General features: G+C 40.5%; 1 protein-coding gene across 7 annotated transcripts in view; it reads left to right on the top strand.

The window, feature by feature from the left end:
- The window catches only part of diaph2 (diaphanous-related formin 2), a 372,649-nt gene that overhangs the window by 183,742 nt on the left and 174,437 nt on the right, over window positions 1-14,470 (top strand). For all 7 annotated transcript variants that reach the window (XM_041047578.1, XM_041047581.1, XM_041047580.1 and 4 more), the window contains 2 exons: window positions 7,092-7,193; window positions 11,628-11,722. In XM_041047578.1, coding sequence (XP_040903512.1) covers window positions 7,092-7,193; window positions 11,628-11,722 — 197 coding nt within the window. The remainder of the gene's footprint in view (window positions 1-7,091; window positions 7,194-11,627; window positions 11,723-14,470) is intronic.

Here is a 14,470-nt window from a genome sequence, read left to right as displayed (position 1 = left end):
CACAGAGGTGAAGTGAAACTGATATCTATATTTTCATGTAACGCTGAAACAGCCCACAAACATGTTTTGCTATATCTTCTTTAAAGGTGACAAACAGTACAGATGTGCACCATAAAAGCCTCTTTCACCATGCTCTGAAGTCCGTCTCTGGGCTTGGTCCCATGGAGCATGGTGCTGGGAGAGGTAATAGAGACCGCAGGGACATCAATAATCCTGCCAGCTGTCCAAGAAACAGCCTTAGCCTCAAATCTCTGTTCTTCATCCCCTCACAGTGACACGAGTCCAGCTTGTGCGCTGTCTCCTGAATGCTTAAGGTGGACAGCATGCCGGGGTCTTAACGGACACCAGGGGCAGCCATTTGGACCATCAGCTCATGCCTTCCCACCAGCGCTCAAGCGCATTGGGTCACAACGAGCTGCCTTGGCGCAACCAGAGATGGTTTCCTAGAACTGATTGGTTGTCAGGCTCAATCCATTCACTGCCCCCAGGAGCATGTCTCCATGACCAATTTGAGAGGCAGAGTCAGAGCCTTCCCACACTCCCTGCCTCTGAGAAAGAGAACAACAGTCATGTGTAGTCATGTGGGCAGATTAAATATACTTGTTAAAAGGCTGTACCAAGCCTCATATCATTGACAATGCTCAGTTATTGATTTTTAGGATTTTTTTTATTTGTTTAACATTGCTGTTTTTTGTTTTGAACTGATTTGTGCTGTGTTGATGTAAAGGCAAATTTGTGACCTGGGAGCTACAGCAGCATCATTCAGTCTCTTCTACTTGATAAAAATCATTAGTTTGTAAGGTTACCTATTTATCAGGATTTATATTTATTTTTAGTCCCACAAAGATATTCCACACCTAGAAACTAAAAATTAAGTAGACACAGTCCTGCTCTGATTCTCCACATTTGACAGAAATGTACCATCTCTAGAGAAAGCATTAATCGTTTGCTTCCCCTCTCCTCTTGGAATAGAAACAGGGAAGGGGGTCACTAAGGGAGATCTGTGTTGTCTCAATTAGAAGAGGAGGCGTTTTTCTCACTGGGCCCTGCTCCAGGCCCAGCTGTGTACCTTCCACCGTGGGCTGAGCCTCTCTCTGCATACTGAAAACATTACTGGCCACAGGTCAGAGTGTCACTCTGCAGGACTTATCCTGCTCCCCTCCCCCACACACACACACACACACCTTTTATTTAGATATCTTGGATAACCAGAACCAGATGGTTTAGATGGGAGGACAGATAACTCCAGAAAACTAGTTAGCTTCAAAGCTCACAGTCATGCCCAGTTGAATAGGTGCGTCCATATTTTTGGAAGTGTGTTTTTAGACACATGATTGTGCATGCACTCATACTTACCACACTAGCCACAGTTTCCATCATCATCATCATTACCAGCCACTTCCCCCATTCCCTGTTATCATTAGGCATGATGATGATTGCATGGTTGAAAGCTTCATTTCTTCCCCCAACTGCAGCTCCATTCTAATGATTCACCTTGAGCTGAGAAGTATTAAAAAAAAAAAAAAAACTTCAACATTCCTGCCATGTCAAGGTTAGATACGGGAAAAGAAAGGGGAAAAAAACAATAACTTATGCAAATAACTTGTTGCTGTGAGAGATTCTTTTCACAAGGATTTAGTTATTTTGAAAAAATAAAAAAACAACAAACTCTGAAAATGTATATCCACCCTCATACCACGTGGCACTGATCTTGTTGTTACAGCCTGTGTTATGTCTCATTCACATTAAATTTGTAGATTTCTTTTTAGTTTTGTATTCTGTTTTAGTATATACAATCACTGCAGGTTTTTAAGCTGAATGTGAAAGAAGTGATTTCAAGTCTCAAAGTGAGAGGCACTGCCTTTTTGTGAGCTGGAGCATGCGTTTGAGATCCAAGATAGAAGGAGCAGTGGATGGAGAGGCGTGTATCCACACAGCAAATTGGCTTTGGGGTTGAGAAAGAGACCTCTGTTTAGCCTTAGTCAACGGGAGAAATTGGTCACAGCTGGATTTTACTGGTCAAGTGGTACATTCAGATCTTGAGCGTGCTCTCTATTTTTGAAGGTCTCACTCATTATTCCAGCTATGACTGGGCCAGGCACTTTTTGCCCTCTCACAAGTCTTTATCTTCCCAGGAGACGTCCAGCAATACCTTTGTTTACTATGTTTTGTTCTCACTTAATATGTTAATCGTATTGTTCCTCCATTAAATCTGTTTATATATATATAAATATATATTTGTATATTTATTGCCAGTTAATTTGAATTGACCACAGGTGGAGACCAGTCAAAGTGTAGAAACATCTCAGAGAAAAGTTTGTCACAGCAAAGGGTGTGAACACTTATGTCAATGAGATATTTCTGTTTTTCCTTTTTAATAAATTTGCAAAAATTTCTAAAATTCAGTTTTAGCTTTGTCACTATGGGTAGAGTGTAGAGTGATGAGAAATTAAATTAAACGATTTTAACATGAGGCTGCAACATAACGAAATGTGAAAAAGTGAGGGGGTGTGAATATTCTCTGAATGCACTGTATATATATTCTTCTATGGAATTGGTATTTCTGTGGATCAGGCATGGCTGAGGCCAGCGAGTCTTCCTCAGAATCCATCTCCTTTAGACAGGCTGGCAGCTCTCCAGCAGCTCAATCCTCAGTGTGAGTCCCTGAGATGGAGGACAGGGCACATGTTTGCAGGCAGATTGCACATTTGAGGGAATAAATTGCCTCGTAGAGGACCAGACTCCACATTGTCTGTTCCACTCTGTGTTCCTTTGCCTTTAAATATGTTTGTTGAAGACCTGTCATCTGCAGTTTCTTTTATTTCTTTTCAAGGCCCACTCATTTATGGTGTCTGGTGGTGGGGCTCAGCCGGATGGTCTGTGTCCGGAAGTGAACATGTGGTAGTGTTTAGCTTTGTAATGCCCTGGGTTTTATGGACGTCTTGAGGGAGATATCGCATGGAAGGCAACCAGGATAGTGATTCTGGGCCAGCAAACAGACTGGATGTCCAAGTGTTGGAGAACTCTTTTTATCACAGAGCCTCCCAAGGGTATACCTCAGTCCAAGCCCCACAGAGAATGCTTAACATGGTTGCCAAGTCGTCTTTAATAAGCCAAATCTGTTTTTGCTCAAACATTCATGTATTTTCTCAATGGGACCTCTATCAATTTGGTGACTCCTTTTGGCACAGAGCAAGCTTTAACTCCCCCTCAGTTAATGGAATGTGTACCGGTTATGCTCACCAGAGACTTCTCTTCATGTGTTTATGTTGGCTCCAGTGAATCTTTCATGTGTTTTGTTAAAACATGATTTTGAAACACTTCTTCCTTGACATGCTTCTCAAAGCTCTTCACCCTTGTAAGTTAATATGTTACAACAAATCAGTGTGAAAAACTAACTATTTATAAATCATTGGTGCATTTCTCTTCTCAAGCTTGCATGACCAATATCAATGCAAACGCATTTGACCTCATTTTCCCTTCGAGGACCATCTGGCCTAAGAAACAGCTATGAGGAAGTTGAGCTCTGCATAATACAATGGGTACAAAGCTTAGAAGTTATTGTTAATATTTCAACAGATTTTTTTTCCAGTCTTTCTTGGACTGAGTTTGCATTGAAAAAAAAAAAAACATTACTGCCCCAGCCTTCACCTTATTCCATCCAACAACAATTAATAAATGATTGTGCTGTGCTGCATTAGCTTGTAATTAGGATGTAACACAAGCTGTGTATTGATCAGACAAACTGACATAGAAATTATGTATTTCTATGTGGTGTAACTTATTTCATAATTGTACACAATGGCTTCAAGGAAACCAGCAAGCTGCCAAAATTCCTCCCACACTGTACCCATCACAAATGGCTCCTCACTGCCTGATTGCTTGGGAGATTTCATTAACAAATATAAATCTGTCCAAGAGGGATGGCATTGTTGTCCTAGTATTACATTTTAGCCACTGGGCAACTAGTAAAACACGTTTAAATATTGGCAGGGACTTTGATCAGCTGTTGTGGACCTACACTGTTGGACAGGTTAATCTCTACTGGCAGAAAAAAAAATTAGATGGACATACATTTGCAAAAAAAAAAACAACAGAGAAAAACTTTCATGAAAATTTAACTTTCCCTAAGTCTGATAGTATGTGGAGGGTGTGGTTTTCAGTAACTAACTGACAACTCTTGTGTTTTGGAGACATTTATCATACTTGCTTTATTGTTGTGGCCAGCCATCTGTTTGAAATATGCCACCTATAGTCCTCCTCACACCTGGAACTCGGACTAGTGTGGCAGCAAGAACGTGTGCAAGCCCTCCAGGGCCCATCAGTCCACATGCAGTGCTCAGAGGAAACATGTGACATGTGGCATAATTGAGTCAGCCAGCAAATGCTCTAGCAAAAATCAGCCAACTGATGCCACTACTCAGTGCTCAGCGGGAGAGCTCTGAGCTGTAGGATGGTATCAGAAAGGGGAATGTGCCTGTTTCAGATTATTAAAGGCACTGTTTTTCTGTTTAATTTGAGATAGCGTGGGGCCCTGGGGGTGAGAGTGAAGACAGCTGAGGCACTGACGAATGGGCCGAGAGCACCCTGCTGAGAGTGTAAGGCACCTAGGTGGGAGATTCAAGTGGCTGTAGAGAAAAGAGAATGGAGGTTTAAGAGAACAATTTAGTACCAAAAGCAGCCAAATTCCCCTTCTCAGTTTAATTTGCCCTTTGTCTGTAGGCCATTCTCTGACAGGGATCATTGTTTCCTCATGTTTTATTTTTGCTGGCTCTCCAGTTTCTTTGTCCAAGGCTGCTACCACATAAGGAATCCAGCACGATTCCTTGGGCCTTGCTGGTTACTGAGTCAGGATATTGTGGATGTAATGTTGTTGTCATTGGATTTATTTATAAGATGATTAATATTTATTTTGTGTCTGTCTTATTTGGTGCTCTTGGAGGAATTCTGATAGAAAACCGCTGACACTCAAGCATTAAAATACATATATTTTCCCATCTTGCAAAATCAAAGGCATCATAAAAGCTTGAAAAATAACTATGAACTATGAAAATAACTTGTATATAGATGTTTTTAGTTGATGAATACATTGACATTACAGCAGCAGCTGTAATCAGTGTGGACATCACAGTTTTACTAGTTTTAGTCACTTTCATACTGTCATTAGACAATTAGTCACAAAATTGATCTGTTGATCCTAGGTTTTTTTTTTTTTTAAAGATTGGTCAGTGGTCAAAAGTAGTAATAAATTGTGATCAAGACTGAAGCAAAAACACTCTCCTATGGAAGTGGTGAAACAAACCAGGTAAAATTCATCCCAGGCAAACACTGTGCACGGGGTTGTACTGTATATGTCCTCAGTACCTCTACATTACTTCCTACCTGCCTGTCCATTTTAAGTGTAGAACTAAAACCTTTGGGTAGTGTGCACGTCTGAGCTCCACTGAGTCTAAAGGTAAATCAGCCTGTTGTGTCTCACGCTCTGAGTAGACTTTTAAGTCAGAGTGCAGAGTTCCGTAAACTTCTAAAAGGAACATCCTCAGATGTTGACAGAAAATCAAACCATAATACCATATGTAGCATTGGTATATACTTACACCCTTTTTAGAACTACTTCATACAGTAAACACCAGCATCCCTGATGTCGTGTGTTGACAGCAAGTGCTGGAGTTAGGGAGGTGCCTTCAGCATTGCTTCTTCTGGCTGCCCAGGAGATGTTGCCTCTTTGATTGTTTCTTCAAATATGCAAGCCAGCGCTATGGGAGCAGATTGTTTGTTCTACATTTCCTGGGAGACTCCCACCTTGGGCTTAACCAGAGCAGTTGTGATGATTAGCAACAAAGTATGCTGCCTCTCCCATAAGCCATCGGGAGGAGAGGGAAGGGTCTGAGGAATCTTTTTTTTTTCTTATATTTCTGCTTCTTTATTGTAAAAAATTCAGCTCCCCCATATTCCTCTAACTCATTCACCCTTCCTAAGTACGAGTTTGAAAAAATATTGACCTTTTGTTCTGTACATAGACACTATGTTTTTAGACAACGTTGATGTTATTGAAGTGTAAATGAAGAGTAATACATGCTGACATGTGGCGCTTCCCCAGTGTTCAGACTTAATAATGTCTCCATTATGAAAATAAAGGTCTCTTCATACTTGGACCAGTTTGTCTATTGTGTTCAGGCACATAACAGAGACTTAATGCCATTTTCTGGGATTGTGGGGGGTAACACAATTATCTCCTTGGCTCTCGCAAGTTGACAGACAGGGCCTAAGGGAAGGAACTGTGCTTATCAACCATCTACCCACTGTCACAATGACAGAAATGTTGGTACACACAAACAAATGAAGAGGAGGAAGTCATTCACAGGACAGTGCTCTGATGCTGCATCTGATGATATTGCACATTATGTAGTTCCACATAATGTTAAAGGGCACTGTCATCAATCACATCCCCCTTTCAGCAACTTAATGTTAAACCGCATGTGTAGCGGTCTTACGAATGTGAGACTGGACACTGGAAATTTGTACATTTTAGATAGCTGAACCCGAAATTGCACTATTTAGCTTATTTTAACAATGTGGTACTAAGACACAGAATGGGTGTCCCTTTTACACTTTCATACACTGTCTTCAAAGTATTCTACTGATTGTTGGAAGCATCACAAAGTTGATCAGTTAATTTGGCTACCAAATATTTCAGGAGTAGTGGCTGAAATAGGAGCTGATTTGTTTTTGCCTTTTATTCTGAGAAGAGTGATATGGAACCAAAGTGCTGAAGTTTGCTGGTATGGAAACCATTTTTTTTTAATTGGTTTATGCCATCTGTTGCCGTCTTACCCAACTTGGCCTGTCAGCTCATGTTTTAATATGCATAAATGTGTTTGCATTCTAATGTATGTAAATTATTTATTTTACTTTGTTGTAGGAAATGTTGAAAAAAAATATTTTTGAATGTCATTTAATTCCTGCTTCCTGAAAGCAGCCAGTGTAACATTTTGATTAAATACCATGCTGTACAGTCGTGTTACATATCATGTAATTTCCCAAATGTCAACATAGTAATTCTGAAAATATTGTCTTTTTTTCCCCTGCAGTGAAAAAAGACGTAAAAGACGAAACGGACGACAGAATTCCACAATTCAAGAAAAAGACAAAAGAGCTTCGCATTTTGGATGCAAAGACAGCACAGAATCTTTGTAAGTATATACACTTCTATTTTATTCACGTTATGTCATTTTATGTAATTATATGTTATTATTTTATAGAACCACAATGTTTACCACCATTGGTTCAGTGCATTACTCTTTTTACCCATGACCTTTTATGTCAGAAACGTCAGTGTTTTTTTTCCATGACACTCCAGGCGTTTTCATACCCCCCTGAACAGATCAACAACTCTGTTTGTGGGAAACAAACAGTAGAAAGCCCTTAACATTGATAGCGTTTTACTGAGCCCTTTGGGGGAAATGTTTTCTTGGCAGTTGCTTCGCGGTCGCCACAAGTGCATATAGACTGTGTCCAAGCTCCCTGTCTGTAATCATGTGTAAAGCAAATTCCTATCAGACCTAGGCACTAAAGCTGTAGGGGTTTTGAATCCCCTGTAGCCTAAGTGCACTAAATGTTTAGTAAATACATCAGTATTTACCTCACCTCCCAAGCTTTTCTTTTTTCTTGGTAGGATGGATGGAAAGTTTTTTTTTTTTTGAGGGCTAATTTCAGGTTGGATGCAAATGATATAGAAAAACCTTCTGCCTTAGAATTTCACTAACAGCTCAACCCCTGCACCCTCTGTCTTCCTCAGTCCCCTTGATCCTAAATCCATAAAATGTGTGTATGAATTCAAAACACACAAAAAACTGAGTGTCTGTCGGCAGTGTTGTGTTGATTGGTGGGTGGAGCATTTCTTATTGTTTTCCCAGCTCTTTGGGATTTCATCTGCAGCCTTGATATCCCTTTCCTCGGAGATACAATGTAGATGGTGACACCTCATGAAATATGCATGTCAAATGCTAAGATTACGGGTCACCCTCCTAGCAACTCCTACTCCTCCCACTTTGTTTATCCACGTCTTTTTTACCTTTCCTCTTTAAAGGACAAGGACAGGGGTATGCAGTAGCACGCTATAGACTAGGATGAGTATATTTATAGGTGGATAAATTCCTGTACACTGTGGGTGAGGATTGGAAGCAAACCAGTATGTCAAAATAAGCTCAGGGATGCATGTACATCACAGAAACATGAACAATTATTTGTGCCTCACAACCGGTTCCCTTCCTGTGTGCTGGTGATATCTTCCATGAACAGAGGCCAGATGAATGAGTTCATCAGGCAAAATATTGGGGTCTGATGTCAGGAAGGGGCATGTGGCACGAACATAAGGATACTTATGAAGCGTCTGTGTGTATGTTTGCATGTGTGTTTGCACATGTGAGCATGTGTGCACATTTGCAAATGTGCCAGTGTGCGCATGTCATTGCACTTGTGTACGGGCTGTGACAGTGTTGATAGGTGTCACTGCCATCTTTGATTACAGCCCGAGCAGATGGGCTTTGAATTTGGCAGGAAGCAAAAATAAGTGTAGAAAATCTCACTTCCAGAATTGCAATGGGTGGGAGGCATGTGGTCCTACGCAGCTTCCCCCGAGTCGCCTTGACACATACTACTCATATATCATATTCACTGCCTGCCACCGAACCCTCTAAGCTCCCTTTTCAATTTTGATGTGTGGTAGTATTGAAGGTTCAGTGACTAGGATGGGTAGTGGGACAAAATGAATGATTGTGATGTCAGTGCCACTTTATGTATTCTTGTATAATGATTATGCATACCGCTGTCTGAAAAATGGTGTCTACCTACCTACCTATCTGTCTGTCAGTCTCTGTGTGTGTGTGTCTCAAAACCTGCTTGCAGCTTTTACAACAAGCTGCAGGTGAGCATTGTCTGACTTGTGGCTAAGACCTAAATAAAGAGCTGTCGACATGAGATAAGATAGACTGCTTTTTACAGTGAATAAAAATAAATCCATTTTGACTATGATCCTACTTTGGGGATGATGGCATGACCCTAGTCACGTGCTTATCAAAGCAAAGGTTGGAAACAAACAACAAAATTGTGGATATCTTTGTATTAGTGGACAAATCATCAGTTTGTGAGTGAAAAGAATCCAAAGAGCAAGAAGTATGAATAAAATGAACAGAGTTTGGCTCTTAAAGTGAGTGAAAATTCTGACATGAGTGACAGTATATGATTCAGGTTAAATTACTTGATCCACACTGTAGAGGAGCATAAAGCTGGGTACAGCAACAAGAACCCAGTACTTAATGACAGCCCATTTTTCAATTGTACATTTAAATTAGAGTGGCCTATTGTACTGACTTGTACTGAATTGTACTGACTGAATGCTGACTTCAAACGAAGAACAATCATAACTGCGAAATCATCAATCAATTTTTAGCCTCAAGAAGTTTTGTTGCTAGGATAGGTGCAGTAGCCTGACATTTTCACAGGTTTATATGGTGCAGTGTATAAGCATTTCTTTCCCTGCAGTCTTGAAGAAAAACAATAATTTTGACATCCTGTAGGCTTAAAATGTTTAAAAATATGTCCATGAGTAAAAGAAAAAAAAGAAGATACTTCATAAGACATCAAGCTAGAAGTATGCCCCATGAAAGCAAACTTCACCAAAAGTTGTTAGATGTATATGAGCTAAGCAGAAAAGTTAACTTTCTTTTAAGTTTGATAGAAATTTACTTAGAATATGTCAACTTGAGTTTACCGGCAATGTAAAAATTATGTAAAATGTAATAATTTTTGCTAAAAATGTAAATTTTGAATTATTTCAATAATTTCAAACTTACAAAAGGCTTGTGCGGGTTTTGGCCGGTCTACATTATATGTGTGCACCAGCGCTTGGCATATTAACACTTGGCGTCATACATTTTGATCAAATGAGATCAAACTCACACAGTTAGCTAACTTGACTTCCAAAGGCAGACTACTACAGCTAATGCAAACTCTAATTAACTGTGTTATTTTAAGGAATTTTCCCATAGTAGTGCGTATAACGCTCATCCTCAACTTGACAAACGTCTTTGAGCTGCAGCTATGGAGAACCACTGCATCACAGCTTGCGTGCAGAGTAGCAACAGTTTAAAAAAAAAAAGCTGACCACAGTCACTAAATAAAGGAAGAACTGCAGAAATACAGCACAGTACAAGTTTTGTGTTAGACCATCAGGCACAGATGATACATGAGAGACAAAAGGTAAGTATGACAAATTTTAAAGGGAAAATCATCGGAATACTGTACTCTGAAAGCAACTTGGATTCGTTTGTCAACGTGTACATCAAAATTGCATTTTGTTTTGCAGCAGAATCTGTATTAACACACATTCATCTAGACCACTTTCTATTTTACTACACTTAGATTACTATGCAGCCAGGAAATAACCGAGCAGGTGCAGGCTGACCACACCCAACGCTGACACAGAGCATACAACAAGTTAAAGATTCAGCTGCTAGATGGCAGCAAAAGTTGGATTTCTAGCCTGTCATTCTTTACCTCACATCCACCTCAGTTTCTAATTTACAATATATCCCAGGATTGCTTTTGACAGCTCACCCCCAGGAGAACTTTGTATCCAGCTGTTAGTTTCATACAAGGAGGATATATCGGACATATCGAAGAGACAACAAGAAATGTATAGCTGTAAGACAACAAACAGGGATGATATTTTCCATTTGATAAAAATGCGCCTCGGTCAGAATAATGAGGAAAAAAATACAGATTACTAACAGAACATGGTAATCTATATTATATGTGTTTAGACTTTCTCTCCATTCTGCAGTTGTGAGCCACTGATATCAAAACCTGACACAGTGAAGCCAGAAAGTTTGGTACTAAGTGAATAAACTTGTAAATTATACCACACATCAAGAGCAATAATAATGGCATGACATGACTGTGTAGTAAGTAAATGCAGTAAATAGTCTGTGTAATAGATCATTTTAAAACAAGAACACACTACCTCTCCTTTTGTTGCATGTCAAATACAGACATCAGGTCCTCCTGCTGCAGCAGTACAGCAGCTGCTGAGTGACTATCCTCCAACTCATTACCAAACCTCCACCTGTGACTTCCACCTGGATACACCATCAGCTTCAATTTCTACTGTAGGCACCCCACCTGGAGAGTAAAGCACCCACTAGGCTGTCCCCTAAGGCAAATTCAGTGTACTTCTTTGTATCCACCCAAAAAAAAACACGCATGTAGCTTTCCCAGATGATACCATTACCACTACCAAAAGCACAAGTACATTATTATTGTTGTTGTTGTTGTTGTTGTTGTTGTTGTTGTTATCCATGTGTTTATTAAGAATCAAGCAGAGATGGTGTTACTTTGGCACCTGTCACTCTTACTGGTAAATCTTGATGTTTTCCTTCCCAGTTTTTGTCAGGGTGACACAAACTATCCTGTTGAGGGGCAGAAACTGTATTAGTTTTTCCAAGTGACAAGTTTGGTCTGTGGTCATTTTGTCTGAGGAGCGATGAGTGTTGAAATGTCTCTTTGAACCCCACAGTCTAATAAAAAAAAGGAGAGGAAATGACTCTCTTCTCTCTCCATCACAACAGCAATTTTCTTGGGCTCGTTCCGCCTGCCTTATGAAGAGATCCGGGACATTGTGCTGGGGGTAGACGAGGAAAGACTGAGCGAATCACTCATCCAGGTAAGACTGATGTTCAGTGCGCTGTGTTAGTTTTTTTTCACTGTCTCACACACTCCGCCACACACACAGACACACACGCACACTTATTTTTATCCTCCAAAAGGTGTGTGTGTGTGAGAGAGGGAGTGAGTTTTTCTACATGTTCATGTGAAAAGATAATTTTTAAATTTTCAGTGGTAGCTTGGCGACCCCATTTTAAGCTCGGTACGGCCTGTTTTTGGCACGAGGCAGTCTCTCTCCCCTTTCTCATGTGGACCACAGAGACCCCCCCATTCATCCTCTTATAATGGATGATGAAGGCCAAGGCTTGGCAAAGTCTCTCCAACTCCACCCTCTTTTCCTCTCGCCTTTGTCTTAAACTATGATTGATGAGCCTCCTAAAGGCTACTTGTTTTTGCACCCATTTTATTTCTGTTTTTCTTGTCTCAGAAAGCATTAATTGAAAGCAGGATGGGAGCATCTGAGGTGAAGCTGCATCGCTGGGCAGCGTGAGCTTCAATCTCCACTAATATTTCTTGCAGTGTCCTCATGTCAAGCGTTACTGCAGTCTTGTTATCTTTTGTTTCTGTTTTATTTCAGCTGTAAAAGGTGTAGACCTCAGGACTGAGCAGCAAATATAAGATTTGATTTCAGTATAATATTGGCAATGGTACACTGTGTTGTATGCATGAGTGCATGAAAGAGTGTTATTTATTTCTTTTTTTCCAGCCAGCAGTGGGCTCCTTCCAAGTGCAGCTGTCAAGCTTAAAACCAAAGGTCTTTCCTACATTGGAAAAATAAATACAAACATTACCTTTGGACTGATATATATGTCCTTTCCCACATGGCTTATCAACAAACACTTGCACAGTAGTCTGCTTCCTCCCTACTGCTTGGATGCCAGACACTAGTAAGAGATGGTGGGGCAATATATATTTAGATGGGGTCTATCTTGCAAGCTGCCCCGCAGGACTATTATTTTGAGCTCTGATAACCTTTAATTGGCTGGCAATCTGGCAGAAAGTACAGAGTGTGTGTTATGAGATGGCAGACCCCCTTCTGCTTTGTGAAGGAGAAAGGAAGTTAAGGTGTTGACCTTTTCCCACCTTCAGCCTTTCTGTAGCAAAGTAAAAATACTCTATCTCTGCCAGCAGGGCAGCTGTGTCCCCAGCCCACCGGGGTCTTGTTGCACACAGCAGCAGACAGATGATTAGACTGGTCTACAGAAGTCTGATTGGGTTACAGGGAAACAAAACACTCCTCCCACCACCAAGCAGTTACTAATAAATCAACCCAGCTACTGACAATAAATGCAGTGGTGACACTGGCCAATAGTCTTGTGTATCAGCAAGCAGTTGAGAAGTTGAAACTCTTCTCAAGGCTGTTAGGTAATCTCAGTCACTGACATGGCCCTGGAGCGATATACTAAAAAAAACATAACAAACCCAGAAAAAAAAAACCTACACCATCTATTCTCACATCTCCTCTGAAGTGATGCAGTTACAACGAGAAAGGCATCTGCTGTAACCTTCAAGTTCGTTTTGTTCCCTGTTTAAAAAAATACAAGTGAATCAGTGGTTTTAGGGATATGTCAGGTGGTCAGGGACAAATGATAAAAACTGATGTTTTTATTTATACTTGGAAGTAGCTAGTCTCCCTCTTGAAGAGAGTTTGTCTTGCCTCTTTCACATTCCTCTTTAATAAATATGAAGCAGGACATTGAGGCAAAGAGGCAGGCTCAACAAGGCTCGGGAGACTGAGTGTGGCAGAAGGAGCCCACATCTTGCAAGTGTGTCACTGCTAGATAACAATGCTAAAGACAGAGTACCATCAAGCATTTCAGGACAAATCCCAGTGGCTCGCCCCATCGGTGGGCCGGTGAACTGTCCAAAAAAATCCCTTAAAGTTTTTACCGGCCCTGATCACACTAGCTGATCACCGCCTTGACATGAGTGGACAGTGTGATTGTTTGTTTGCATGGACATGGTGATTTTGTGTTTGTTGCCTGAGGGATTGATGGGCTTTGTTTTCTATGCATGAGCTGTTAGCTTCTAGTGGTACTCTTCTTCCAGTACGGTTAACCACTTGGACTCAGACCCCAGCAGTATTTAATGCAGCAGAGTCCTGTAATTACCACAACTGCCACTGCTGCCGCTGCTCAGCAAACGTTACATAGTGCTACTTTAAGCATGTCAAACATCATGTCATATGTACTGTTTTAAATTTCATGTGTGTCATGTGATGCTGGGAGGAGGGGAGCTTAACAAATGGACAATATGCCTACTAGTCTGTATTACTGAGTTTGCTCTCATTTTATTATAAAGGTAGTTCTTTTTCAGATTTGGATATTGTTGAGTAATCTCAGTCAAAGTTAGTCTCTGTTTTCCTTAGTCTTTCTGCTTGTGAAATATTTTCCTAGGGAACTGATTTTTAATCACATTTTTTATGCCACACAGTTGCTAGGGTGGCTCCTGCTTCTCGTGAACATCTGAAAACAGTTCTTGTATTTGTGTTTGACGGACGGCACAATTTGCTCCTCGGTTTTTACAACAGCGTAAACATTTTTGTTTTCTGAATGTACACAGTGTTGTGAGGTACCATCTGACCAGAGAGAGAAGCAATTTTTATTTAAATGAAAATGTCACTGATTGTATACTCAGACAAACTTCCTGGTGAAATAAGTGTTAGATGATTACAGAACAAAATCTTGCAGAAATGAGCTCACAAATTAAACAAGGAAGCAAACGACACACGGCCAAGAAATACAGT

Source organism: Toxotes jaculatrix, chromosome 10 (assembly GCF_017976425.1).
Source record: "Toxotes jaculatrix isolate fToxJac2 chromosome 10, fToxJac2.pri, whole genome shotgun sequence".
Taxonomy (NCBI): domain Eukaryota; kingdom Metazoa; phylum Chordata; class Actinopteri; family Toxotidae; genus Toxotes; species Toxotes jaculatrix.
The sequence above is the reverse complement of the archived record's forward strand: the minus strand, read 5'-3'. Positions and strand labels throughout refer to the sequence as shown.